Below are 13,439 nucleotides of genomic sequence, written 5' to 3' on the forward strand. Positions count from 1 at the left end.
TTGGTTAGCAACTGAGAACATTAACCGTTTGCACCATCCAGGAACTCCTAAAACCAGATTCTCATTCATCTCTCCTTTGCTTTATAAATTAGATTTGTTATTTGGAGCCATTCATTCTTTTTTAATTTGAATTAATTGGCATTCTGTCCATAAATGGAAATAGTATTGAGAGCTCCTCAAGGACATAGGATCTTTTTTATCTTTAGATCTTTTTATTCCCAGTGTCTAGCATAGAATTCTACATCAATAAATGTTCATTTGTTTAATGAGTATTTATTGAGCACCTACTAGATCTCAGGCTAAGCACTGGGGAAACAATGGAACAAGAAAGACATGTTCTTGCCCTTGTGGAGCTTACAGTCTAGAGGGGGGACTTACCACGCAACAGATACACAAATAATTATACTAGTGAAGTGCACTATAAAGGAAAGTGCAAGATGCTGTGAAAATATGCAATAGAGGTGGGGTGCTGTCAGGCAAGACTGTCCTAGAGAATGAATCTCTCTGTGCTTTTTCCTGAAAAGGCCAAAGTTGGCCAAGGCCAACTAATTTAGGTAAAAGCTACAAAGAGAAAGATTGTATCTTAGTTATTATTATGCTCCTTCAGAGAGCATATCAGAAATATTTTGCACATATTGAGTGCTCAGTAAATGTTATTGATTTTCATATTATTCAAAAGGGAAGGGTTTAACAAATAAAAATAGAACAGAGGGCTGTTCACAAGGGTAAGAAGAGGCGTAGCATGATGGCAATAGGATATGAAGTTGTTTGATTTAAGGTGAACATTGCTTGAAATTTGGCCAAGGTTTGAAGGCATGAATTTTTAAATTTCTGCATACTTTGGATGACTGATGCTCCCAATTCCCAGATCCCAGACTTACATACCTGAATTTTTGTCAGTGACTATTTTTCTCTTTTCACTGCTATTCATAAGGTTTCCACTGGCTAATTGTTTTCAGAAGTAGTCCTAGTCTGTCTTAGTCTGGAAGCTCAGCTGAAACCTGCCTGCCATGGGTGACCCTGCTGGTACCTGAATACTGGTGACATAGCGTCCAGCATCACAGCAACATGCAAGCCCCCTCAGTACGACAAACTGACAGACACTGTGTCTTACAAACTTTGGACATGTTGTCAGGAAGGATCAGTTCCTGGAGAAGGACATCACGCTTGGTAAAGCAGAGGGTCAGAGAAAAGAGGAAGACCCTCAATGAGATGGATTGACACAGTGGCTGCAACAATGGGCTCAAGGATAAGGATTGTGAGCGTGGTGCAGGACCGGGTAGTGTTTTGTTCTGTTCTGTTGTACACAGGGTCACTATGAGTCAGAGCCGACTTGACGGCACCTAACAACAACAACAACAACGTTTTTCTCTATGAATACCATAAAATAATTTTGAAAAAATTGCAGAGGATGGAACACTCAAATGCTGTCTGTGCTAATTTTTAGGACATTTCTTTTTTTCTGACCCACTATATTTGTTTTATCTCTATCATCTTTTGTTGTATCATTTCCTCCATTCTTCCTTTCTTCCAGAAGTCTTCTTTTTGGAAGCAAAAATTAAGGAGCTTGCTAACATAGTTCCTGTCTTCATAATGAGTTGAGACCCTGTTTTTCTTCAAGGAAATTTTGAGAGAAACTGGTCATTTTATCTGTTAGTTATTTCTTCCTTTATGTAGATCACCAAAGAATGACAATACTTACTTTAATGGGAATTGGAGTCACCTACCATGCCTGAAGCTTGCCAGAAACGTGTGTAATTGATTTTATTCTACTAAATATTATCCTGTTTCTTTTCAGTCCCAAATATGGGCAATGGCAGAGCTGGGATTTGCAAAACTTGGGGACAGTACCACTTTGAAACATTTGATGGAATCTACTATTACCTCCCAGGAAACTGTTCATACATTTTTGCAAAGGATTGTGATCATTTGGAGCCTCAGTATACTGTGTGGGTAGGTGATCCTAGAGCACAATTACTTCACTTTTTTCGGAAAAGTGTATGTTTTTAAATTATTGGACAAATGATGGAAAATATACAATCATCATGGTATGAATACTCAGGGCCCTGACAGGGGAGGGGAGGTGATTGGTACTTAGTGGGATGGAGCAACCTTTGTGGCTGAATTGAGTATAGTTCCATCAAGATGAGGTCTAGAGCTGGGAGAGGTAGGATTTGGAAATGGCAAGGACTTACGGGTAATGCAGAGATGTCTATATCACTGATGTCAAAAGAAGGCTGTCATTCGTGAAAATGGAGTATATGAATGACGTAAGTACAGGCTATAGGATATGGAGATAGGGAGCTAATTGCTAGATAGGTTGATATTATATGACTGAACTTGGACAATTAGTGTTCAGTTGCAGATGCCTTGATTCAAAACAACTCTTAGGAGATACCTCAAAATGCAAGCTGTGGAGCTGCTTTAGTTGAAGTAATGGAGTTAGGACATCTTTTGTTGATCACCATATTCCCTTGAATTTCTAGCTATCTCAACACACAAGCGGGAAACTGCTGTGCTGTCCTGTTCAAAAGCTAACACTCTCCATAGCTGTAATTTGTTTGACTCTCTTTTCTTTTCCGTTCTAATCTATGTTGGAGTTGCCTAGATTCTCCTCCTCTTCTGGGTGATGCAAATATTAAAGCAGGCCCTGAAGTTCTTTAAGGGAAATAAATTGTTGTGCGACCCAGAAAAAACATGAAGTATATCAAAAGTTAATTTATGGAGCATAAGAATACAAAATGAGAGGCCCTTCTAGATAGGGAAGTTAAAAAAATTTTTTTTTTTTTTTCGGTGCTTACAGGGATCCCATTCTCAGTTGCCTCATTGCTTTAACTCCCTTACCCTCTTGCTGGTTTTATCACTCCAGCACCCTCTGACTCCCTCATTGAAATGGTCCTGTCCAGTGTCTCTCCCTTTTGAGAAGTAAGGTGTCAACTAGATAATCCATCCTTTGATAGTCAGACGGTGTTGAGCTTTGCTTCCAGGATTATTAGACGTTGTTTCTACTTGGTCTTGTTTGGTTTGGTGGAATTTGCTTCCAAATCAACAAATCAGCTTATTTCAAATGTCATCATTCCCTGATTATAAAAGTAAGTATACTTTTTTTTTTGTAGAAAATTTGGAAAACTTAGGGAAGTATAAAAATAATATCAGAATTATCAATCAGGTTACAGTTATTAATGGCTTCATATATTTCCTTCTAGACTTTTTCGTCTGGATTTTATACTTATCTGTGACATTGAAATCATACCATGTATAATTTTCTGTTCTGCATTTTCACTTAATATTATACAAAGAACATTCTTCTATGTCACATAACTTTGGTAAACACAGAAATCATACCACGTATAATTTTCTGTTTTGCATTTTCACTTAATATTATACAAAGAACATTCTTCCATGTCACATAATTTTGGTAAACACAGATTTTATTAGCTGCATTTGTTCAAATTTATGCAATACTCAAAAAATTTTAACTATGTCCTCTTTTGGAAATTTATATTTTTACATATTTTCAATATTTGAAGAGATGTATTGATAAACATCACTATGCATATATCCTTTTTATACTCCTGATTATTTTCTTTTTCTTCTTCAAATTCAATTTTATTTTTTGGAGAATAGTACATCTACATAGTTTAAAAGATTTCAGCAAAGCATATGAAGAAAAAAACCTTTGTCTCCCTTCACTCGCCACTCCCAGATGGGCTCCCTGGGGTGATTCCTTCAACTTTTTAGCTATTTGTTCTGGCTTTGTCTTCATGTGTCAAAATAATATGGTATTATCACTTCACTTTTTCAAATTTAGGTATTATTCATTCATTCTTACCATGAGAAATGAGGAATCATGTCAATGATGCCAGTCTTCCTGCGCCTAACAGGCACAAAAACACAGACACACGCACACCCCCTGTACCTTCTCTTTCCATCTTCCCAGCAGAGTTATATCACCACTTTAGGTTAAATCAGTATGTCATTTTACATTATTAACACTAGGTAAATATTGTATAGAGATGACCCTGATGGGTTGTTATGCTTTTATTTCTCTTGTAAATTTTTATTGAGTTAACAGTTTTTTTTTTTTTTTTTTGCTTGTTTGCTTTATTTTCTATACTCTAATCACTAATTTTTTCTCCAAACTTTCTATCTCAATAAGACTCTTGACAATATGGTCAGAGGCATTTAACAATCTTATCTTTTCCCTTCCTGGAGACATCTCTTCCTCAGTCCTTTGTTCTTCTGCTCCAATGGGGACTGGTTGCTTTGGAGGACTTCTAGACAGCTAGCATTCGAGACTTCTTTTTACTGTCCTCCTGAAGAATTTTCATCATCTTTCTCCTGTATTGATTTCCTTGTTTCTTGAATCTCATCAAATGTCTAAGAATCCTGAAAGATTCATTCATATTTGGGAGGTAGGCTATAAAAAGCTGATTGGACACTCTGAATATATGGACAGGACTTGTTTATAGTGATGATTGAGCAGGAATCCATGTTTTCTTTCTTGGTTTAATTTTTTGTTTTCACTGACTGTGCTTTCAAGTTGCTTCTTGGAAGAGGAAGATAAATTCCTGGAAAGGGTCCAAATGAAAGAAGACTTTGAAACCTTGATTCTAATTTGAAAATCACGTTTTCTCAGAATTTTCCAGGCAAATCCATTTTGATTTCTGATCCTTTTGCATACAAGCATTTACCTCTCCCTGTCTCTGGAAGCTTTTAGATTTTTTCTTTGTTCTTAGAGCTCTGAGACTTCATGATTGTGTGAGTAGTTCCCCCGCCCATTTAATGTGCTGGACACTTGATGAACCCATTCAAGATTTATAATTCTTTAATTTCTGTAATAATATATTCTCTCTTTCTTAATTACCTCTCTCCTCTCTTTCAGAGATTCCATAATTCAGATATTAGAACCCCAGCATTGAATGACGTACCTTTTAATTTTCTGCCGATTCTTTGTTTTCCATTTTTTTCTTCTTGCCCTACATTTTGGGAGATTTCATTCCAATTCTCATATATTTATCTCTCAACCTTTCTGTTTCTCCTATCATATTGCCAGTATTAAAGAATTTATTTTTATTCCTTGAATTCTGTTTTTAACAGCATTTTATTTTATTTTCAGAAATACCATATACTCACTTTTCTCTTTGAAGATATTATGGACTTTCTGAAGTTTCTTCAGCTTCCTATGTTTTTTCGACTCCTTTGATTTCCTTTCTTTTGTTAGTTTGCTTGGTGTTTGCCTTTTGTTACAGACTTTCCTCAAATGACTGATGATTCTTGAATGTTTGCTCACATTTGAGGTTTAGGCTCTAAAATCTGATTAAATTAAAAAAAAATCTGATTGGAAGCCCTAAATATATGATTGAGGCTTGTTAGTCTAATGGAAAATTAAGGAGGGAGCCACTGGCTTTATTAGTAAAGTCCCAAATATTTATATCTGTATTTTTTTTCTGTGGAGCCCTTTTGTTTCTCCAGAGAAGAATCTTTCATTATCCTGTCTGTGGTCAGATGCTGCATACAGCAAACATTTTAGATATGCTCCTACCTCAAGATTTCAGACCTGCTATTCCCTTTATCTGGAAACTCTGGTGGTGTAGTGGTTAAGTGCTACGGTTGCTAACCAAAAGGCTGGCAGTTTGAATCCAGCAGGCGCTCCTTGGAAGCTCTATGAGGCAGTTCTACTCTGTCCTATAGGGTCTCTATGAGTAGGAATCAACTCGTTGGCTGTGGATTTTTTTTTTTTTTCTTTGGTTTATTCCATTTATCTGGAATGGTCTTCTCCCAGATATCTGTATGGCATGCTCTCTCATCTCCTTCATCTTTACTAAAATGTCATCTTCTGAGTGAGGTCTTTCTTAGCCATTCAGTCTAAAATTCTGTCCAACCTTTGACACATTCTGTATCCTTTTTACCTCCTAATGTTTCTTCATGGCTTTTATTATCATACAACATAGTGTATATTTTAGTTATATTAACTGTCTTTCTCTAATAGACTCTAAATTCAATAGGGGCAAGGATTTTTTGTTTCATTGATTTTAAATTTTTAGAATTTGGAGCAGTGTTTGATACATAAAAAGTGGCCAATAAATATTTGTTGATTAGACATTAAATGAATATACATTAAATTCTTGCAATATTAAAACTTGTTCTATAATTGGTGATTTTTCTTATCACTTTTATGCTTAGAAAATTCTTTCCCAGATAGTCATCTGTATCTTCTTTTAGTTATTTTATGGTTTCACAATTACATTTTACTTTTTGGTCCATCTGAAATTAAATTTGGTTTGTTATTGTTGTTGTTAGTTGCTGTCAAGTCAATCCCGACTCATGGCAACTCCCTGTGTACAGAGTAGAACAGCTCCGTAGGGTTTCCAAGGCTGTGTGACCTTTCTTCTGAGGTGCCTCTGGGTAGGTTCAAAATGCTAGCCTTTTGGCTAGTGGTCCAGCACTTAACCACCACCCAGGGACACCTAAATTTGGTTTAGGGTTTCAGAATCTAACATGCATTTTCTCTTTCTTTCTCTTCTCTCTTTCTGTTTTCTTTCTTTCTCTCTCTTTTTTTAAATTTTTTTTTTTACCAGTAAACAAAGTTTTCCTTCAACTTTTTTTTTTTTTAATTGAACTTTAGATGAAGGTTTACAGGACAAACTAATTTCTCATCAAACAGTACACACATTGTTGTATGACATTGGATAACAATCCCATGACATGTGAAGACTCTCCCTCCTCAACCCTGGGTTTTCTATTACCAGCTGTCCTGTTCCCTCCTAACTTCTAGTTCCTGCCCCAGGGCTGGTGTGCCCCTTTAGTCTTGTTCTATTCCATGGGACTGTTCAGTCTTTGGCTGAAGGGTGGACCTCAGGAGTGGCCTCATTACTGAGCTGAAAGCATGTCTGGGGGTCCATATTCTCAGGGTTTCTTCAGTCTCTGTCAGGCCAGCAAGTCTGGTTTTTCTTCTTGAGTTAGAATTTTGTTCTACATTTTCTCCAGCTTTGTCTGGGACCCTCTACTGTGATCCCTGTTAGAGCAGTCAGTGGTGGTAGCTGGGCACCATCTAATTTTACTGGGCTCAGTCTGGTGGAGGCCATGGTAGATGTGGACCATTAGTCCTTTGGACCAATCTTTCCCTTATGTCTTTAGTTTTATTCATTCTACCTCGCTCCCGAAGGGGTGAGACCAGTGAAGTATCCTAGATGGCCGCTCACAGGCTTTTAAGACCCCAAACGCCACTTACCAAAGTAGAATGTAGAACATATTGTTTATAAACACTGTTAAGCCAATTGAGCTATATGTTCCCTGAGACCGTGGTCCCCACAGCCCTCAGCCCAACAATTCGGTCCCTCAGGGAGTTTGGATGTGTCTATGGAGCTACCATGGCCTTGCCTTGTACAGGTTGTGCTGGCTTCCCCAGTATTGTGTACTGTCTTACCCTTCACCAAAATTACCAATTATCTATTGTCTATTAAGTGTTTTTCCATCCCCACCCCTCTCATCCCTCATAAACATCAAATATTGTTTCTTTTTGTGTGTAAACCTTTTCATGAGTTTTTACAGTAGTGGTCTCATACAATATTTGTCTTTTTGTGACTGACATATTTCATTCAGCATAATGTCCTTGAGATGCATCCATGTTATGAGATGCTTCATAGATTCATCGCTGTTCTTAGCATTGTGTAATACTCCATTGTGTGTATGTACCACAGTTTGTTTATCCATTCATCTGTTGATGGGCATCTAGGCTGTTTGCATCTTTTTGCTATTGTGAGCAATGCTGCACTGAACATGGTTGTACATGTATCTATTCGTGTGACTACTCTTATTTTTCTAGGATATATTCCTAGGAGTGGGATTGCTGGATCATATTGGTATTTCTATTTCTAGCTTTCTAAGGACGTGCCATATCGTTTTCAAAAAAAATTGTATCATTTTGCACTTCCACCAGCAGTGCATAAGAGTCCTGATCTCCCTGTAGCCTCTCCAACATTTGTTATTTTCTGTTTTATTGATTTGTGCCAGTAATGCTGGGGTGAGATGGTATCTCATTGTGATTTTGATTTGTATTTTTCTGATGACTAGAGATTATGAGCATTTCCTCATGTGTCTGTTGGCTGCTTGAATGTCTTCTTTGGTGAAGTGTCTGCTCATTTCTTGTGCTCATTTTTAATTGGATTATTTGTCTTTTTGTTGTAGAGGTGTTGGATTTTCTTGTAGATTTTAGAGGTTAGACATTTGTCTGATTTGTAATAGCCAATTTTTTTTTTTTTTTCCCCAGTCTGTGGGTTCTCTTTTTACTCTTTTGGTGAAGTCTTTTGATGAGCATAAGTGTTTAATTTGTAAAAGATCCCAGTTATCTAGCTTATCCTCTGGACCTTGTGTGTTGTTGGTTGTGATTTGTATCCCATTAGTGCTGTGTATTAGGGCCTCTAGTATTGATCCTATTTTTTCTTCTGTGAGCTTCATGGTTTTTGGCTTTATATTTAGGTCTTTGATTCACTTTGAGTTTGTTTTTGTATATCGTGTGAGGTGTGGGTCCTGTTTCATTTTTTTGCAGATGGACATCCAGTTTTGCCGGCACCATTTGTTAAAAAGATTGTTTTTCCCCATTTGATGGACTTTGGGCCCTTGTCAAAAATCAGGTGACCATAGGTGGATGGATTTCCATCTGGGTTCTCAATTCTGTTCTATTGGTCAATTTATCTGTCATTGTATCAGTACCAGGGTGTTTTTACTACTGTAGCTGTATAGTAGGTTCTGAGGTCAGATAGTGTGAGCATTCCTACTTTATTCTTCTTCTTCAATAGTGCTTTACTTATCCGGGGCTTCTTCCCTTTCCGTATAAAGTTAATGATTTTTTTTTTCCATCTATTTAAAGAATGTTGTTGGTATTTGGATCGGTATTGCATTGTATTTGTGAATCGGTTTGGGTAGAATTGTTATTTTCACAATGTGGAGTCTACCTATCCATAAGCATGGTATGTTTTTCTGTTTATGTAGAGCTCTTTTGGTTTCTTGCAGTAGTGTTTTATAGTTTTCTTTGTATCAGTCTTTTACATCCCTGGTTAGATTTTTTCCCAAGTATTTTATTTTTTTAGGGGCTATTTTACATGGTATTGTTTTCTGGATTTCTTTTTTCATCATTCTCTTTATTGGTGTGTAGGAATCCAGCTTATTTTTGTATGTTTATCTTGTATCATGCAACTCTGCTGAATCTTATTAGTTCCAGTAGTTTTCTCATGGAAAACTACTGGATTTTCTAAGTATAGTATCATATCATTTACAAATAGGGAGAGTTTAACTTCTTTATTACCAATTTGGATGCCCTTTATTTCTGTTTCTTGCATTATTGCTCTAGCTAAGACTTCTAACACAAAGTTGAATAGGAGTGATGATAAAGGACATCCTTGTCTTGTTCCTGTTCTCAAGGGGAATATTTTCGGTGTCTCTCCGTGAGAATGATGTTGGCCATTGGTTTTGCATAGATGCCGTTTATTATCTTGAGAAATTTCCCTTCTATACCTATTTTATTGACGGTTTTTATGATGAATGGGTGTTGGACTTTGTCTTATGCCTTTCTACGTCGATTGAGATGATCGTTTGATTCTTTTCTTTCCTTTTATTTGTGCGGTGGATTACGTTGATTGGTTTTATAATGTAGAACCATCCTTGCATACTACTTGGTCATGGTGTATTATTTTTTTATATGATGCTGAAGTCTATTGGCTAGAATTTTGTTGAGAATTTTTGCATCTATATTCATAAGAGATATTGGTCTGTAATTTTCTTTTTTTGTGGTGTCTTTGCCTGGTTTTGGTATGAGGGTTATACTGGCTTCATAGAATGAATTCAGAAGTATCAGTTCCTTTTCTGTGTTCTGAAATAGTTTGAGTAGTACTGGCATAAGCTCTTCTCTGAATGTTTGGTAGAATTTTCCAGTAAAGCCACCTGTGCCAGAGCTTTTTTTCATTGGGAGTTTTTTTTATTACGTTGTCAGTCTCTTCTCTTGTTATGGGTCTGTTCAGATTTTCAACATCATTTTGTATTAGTTTGGGTAGGTCATGTGTTTCTGGAAATTTGTCCATTTCCTCTAGGTTTTCAAATTTGTTGGAGTATAGTTTTTCATAATACTCTGTTATGATCCTTTTTATTTCAGTTGGGTCTGTTGTAATGTCGCCCATTTCATTCCTTATTTGGGTTATTTGGATTCTCTCCCATTTTTCTTTTGTCAATCTGGCCAGTGGTTTGTCGATTCTGTTGATCCTTTCAAAGAACCAACTTTTGGTTTTGTTGATTCTTTCTATGGTTTTTCTATTCTCTCTTTCATTTATTTCTGCTCTGATCCTTATTATTTCCTTTCTTCTGGTGACTGTGGGCTTCTTTTGCTGTTCTCTTTCTGTTTGTTCAAGTTGTATAACTAATGTTTTGATTTTGTCCCTTTCTTTTTTTGCTGTGTGCATGTAGTGCTTTAAATTGACCTCTGAGGACTGCCTTTGCTGTGTCCCAAAGTGTTTTGGTGTGATGTGTTTTCATTCTCATTTGATTCTATGAACTTTTTGATTCCATCTTTGATTTCTTCTATTACTCGGTGGTTTTTAAGCAGGGTGTTATTCAGTTTCCATGTAACTGTTTTTTTTTTTTTTTCCTTGTTCTTCCTGTTTTTAGTTTCCACTTTGATGGCATTGTGTTCAGAGAAGATAGTTTGTATTATCTCAGTGTTTTGGATTTTGTTGAGGGTTACTTTGCAGCCTAAGATGTGGTCTATTCTGGAGAACATGCCATGTTTGTTGTAAAAGAATGTATACTTTGTAGCTGTTGACTGGCATGTTCTATATATGTCTATAAGATCAAGTTGGCTGATTGTGCTCCTTCGCTCTTCTGTATCTTTGTGGAGTTTCTTTCTAGATGTTCTGTCCTTTACTGAGAGTGGTGTGTTGAAGTCTTCTACTATTATTGTAGAACCGTCAGTTTCTGTTTTCAGTGCTATTAGAGTTTGTTTTATGTATTTTGGAGCCCTGTCATTGGGTGCGTAGATGTTTATCATGGTTAAGTCTTCATGGTGGATCATCTGTTTAATCATTATATAGTGCCCTTCTTTGTCTTTTATGGTGGATATTTTAAAAAAGTCTATCTTATCTGAGATTAGTATTGCCACTCCTGCCCTTTTTTGGTAGTGATTTGCTGGATATAGTTATTCTGCCCTTTGATTTTTAATATGTTTACATCTTTATTTCTAAGGTGTGTCTCTTGTAGACAGCATATTGATGGATCCTGTTTTTTAATCCATTCTGTCACTCTTTGTCTCTTTATGGGTGCATTTAGGCCATTTACATTGAGTGTAATTATTTATAGGTGTGTTTATTGCTGTCATTTTGTAGTGCTTTTTTCTGTGGTGCTAACATTTTCATTGTTTCTTTTATTCTCGTGTGCTGAGTTCCTTTTGTTTGTGGATTACTTTTTCATTTCTGTTGTTTTTATTGAGACTTTATGTTTTTCTTCTTTATTTCAATGAGTAGATTTGTTAACTTTCTTTGTGGTTACCTTGAAGTTTACCCTTATCTTCCTAGGTTTGAACCAGTCTATTATTACTTGGTATCGCCTTGCCTTCCTCTCCATTAGAAAGTCCTATACCTATACTGTTTATTCCCTCTTTTATTGCTCTGACATTGTTGTCATTTACAGATTAACCTCTCTGATTCCCTGTTGCAGTCGTTTTGGTTTTGGATGTTCCTTGAGAGTTCATTTCCTAGGTTGGCATCTGGCTGGTACAGTCTTGCATCCTAGATTCAGGTTGTGGTCTGATGTTTGGTCTCACACTGAAGGACTTCCTTTAATAATTCTTATAAGTTTGGTTTGCTTTTTTCATATTCTCTTAATTTCTGTTTATCTGGAAATGTCCTAATTTCACTATCATATTTGAATGAAAGTTTTACAGGATATATTATTCTTGGTTGGCAATTTTTTTCTTTCAAGGTTTTATATATGTCATCCCATTGCCTTCTTGCCTGCATGGTTTCTGCCAGATAATCAGAGATTAGTTTTATTAACCCTTCTCTGTATGTGACTTTTTGTTTTTTTTGAGCTGTTCTCAGAATTTTTTCTTTGTCTTTGCTTTTAGTGAGTGTGATTATGCTATGCCTTGGTGTTTTTCTTTTGGGACCTATCCTACATGGAGTTCATTGAGCTCCTTGGCTGGTTAGCTTTTCATCATTCATGATATTAGGGAAGTTTTCTATCAGCAGTTCTTCAGTGATCATCTCTGTGTTTTTCGTTTTCTTTCTCTGTTCTGGAACTACAATCACTCACAAATTTTTGCTTTTGATTGTATCCCACATAATTCTCAGGGTTCTTTCATTTTTCCTCATTCTTTTTTTCTAATTTTTCCTTAAACAGAGTTGTATCCAAGTTTTTGTCTTCAATTTCACTGATTCTGTCTTCCATTGTTTCAAACCTGCTCCTCAGCCCTTTTATGACACTGTTCATTTCTGCAATTTTCTTGGTTATCTTTTGTATTTCTAATTATCATTTTTGAATGATTTCTAGTTGTGAATTAATTTTGGCATTTTGTTCCTGTATTATTTTCCTGAATTGCTGGATTTTTTGTCTGTATTTTCCATGAATTTGTGTGCCTTTTCCATAAATCTGTCTATTGTCCCTCATTTTTGTCTGATTTTTGCTTCAACCTTTGGATTGCTCTGAAATTAGAGATTTGAATTCCCTATCAGGTAGTTCTAGTGCCTTTTCTTCTACTAGAAAGTCATCTGCTGTCTTATTTTGGATGCCTACTGGACCCATCCTGTCCTGTTTTTTAAATATGTTTTGATATTGTCTGCTGTCTTCGAGACATTCAGTAGTTATTTTCTTCATTTCTTGATTGTAGATTTGTTTGTTTTGTCCTGCTTTTTTGTTTTATTTAATTATGTCTGAGCAGGCAGGCTGTGCATTCTTTGTTGTTTGCTCATCTGTAGTCACAATACTTTTCACCTCCTTGTCCAATGGGCAAGGCCAGTCATTCAACTATGGTGCAGTAGGGAAGATCCAGCTGAAGGGAAGGAGCTGGAATGGGTTGTTTGTGGCACATACTAAGGCCAACAGGGAGGGCCAGGAATCAGTTCTGGGCAGGTGCCAGTAGGCTGTGCCTGTGCTGTTTGGGGTGTGATGCTCAGTGCATGGTGCAGGTAGGCAGGAAAGGGGGGAGGGAGTGTGATGTGTGGAGCTAATAGGGGTATGGGAAAGAAGAGAGAGAGGAGAGAGAAACAGGAGCCAAAAACATACAAGCAAATAAAGAAAACTAAAAGAGTGCTAAGGGAGCTTGCCATTGGAGTGGATAGATGAGAAACTGAGAAATGGAGAAAAGCAAAAAGGAAAAAGAAAGAAAGAAGAAGAGAAAAGGAAAGAAAAAATAACTAGATAAAAAATTAGAAAAGAAAAGAAAAGCCCCCAGG

The 13,439-nt window shown here is 36.5% G+C and overlaps 1 protein-coding gene across 1 annotated transcript in view; it reads left to right on the forward strand.

Moving 5' to 3' along the window:
• The window catches only part of OTOGL (otogelin like), a 344,392-nt gene that overhangs the window by 172,520 nt on the left and 158,433 nt on the right, over positions 1 to 13,439 (forward strand). Inside the window, exon 8 of the mRNA XM_049884965.1 lies at positions 1,799 to 1,953. Within this exon, the coding sequence (XP_049740922.1) occupies positions 1,799 to 1,953 (155 nt within the window). The remainder of the gene's footprint in view (positions 1 to 1,798; positions 1,954 to 13,439) is intronic.

The sequence above is a fragment of the Elephas maximus genome, chromosome 4 (assembly GCF_024166365.1).
Source record: "Elephas maximus indicus isolate mEleMax1 chromosome 4, mEleMax1 primary haplotype, whole genome shotgun sequence".
Lineage (NCBI taxonomy): Eukaryota > Metazoa > Chordata > Mammalia > Proboscidea > Elephantidae > Elephas > Elephas maximus.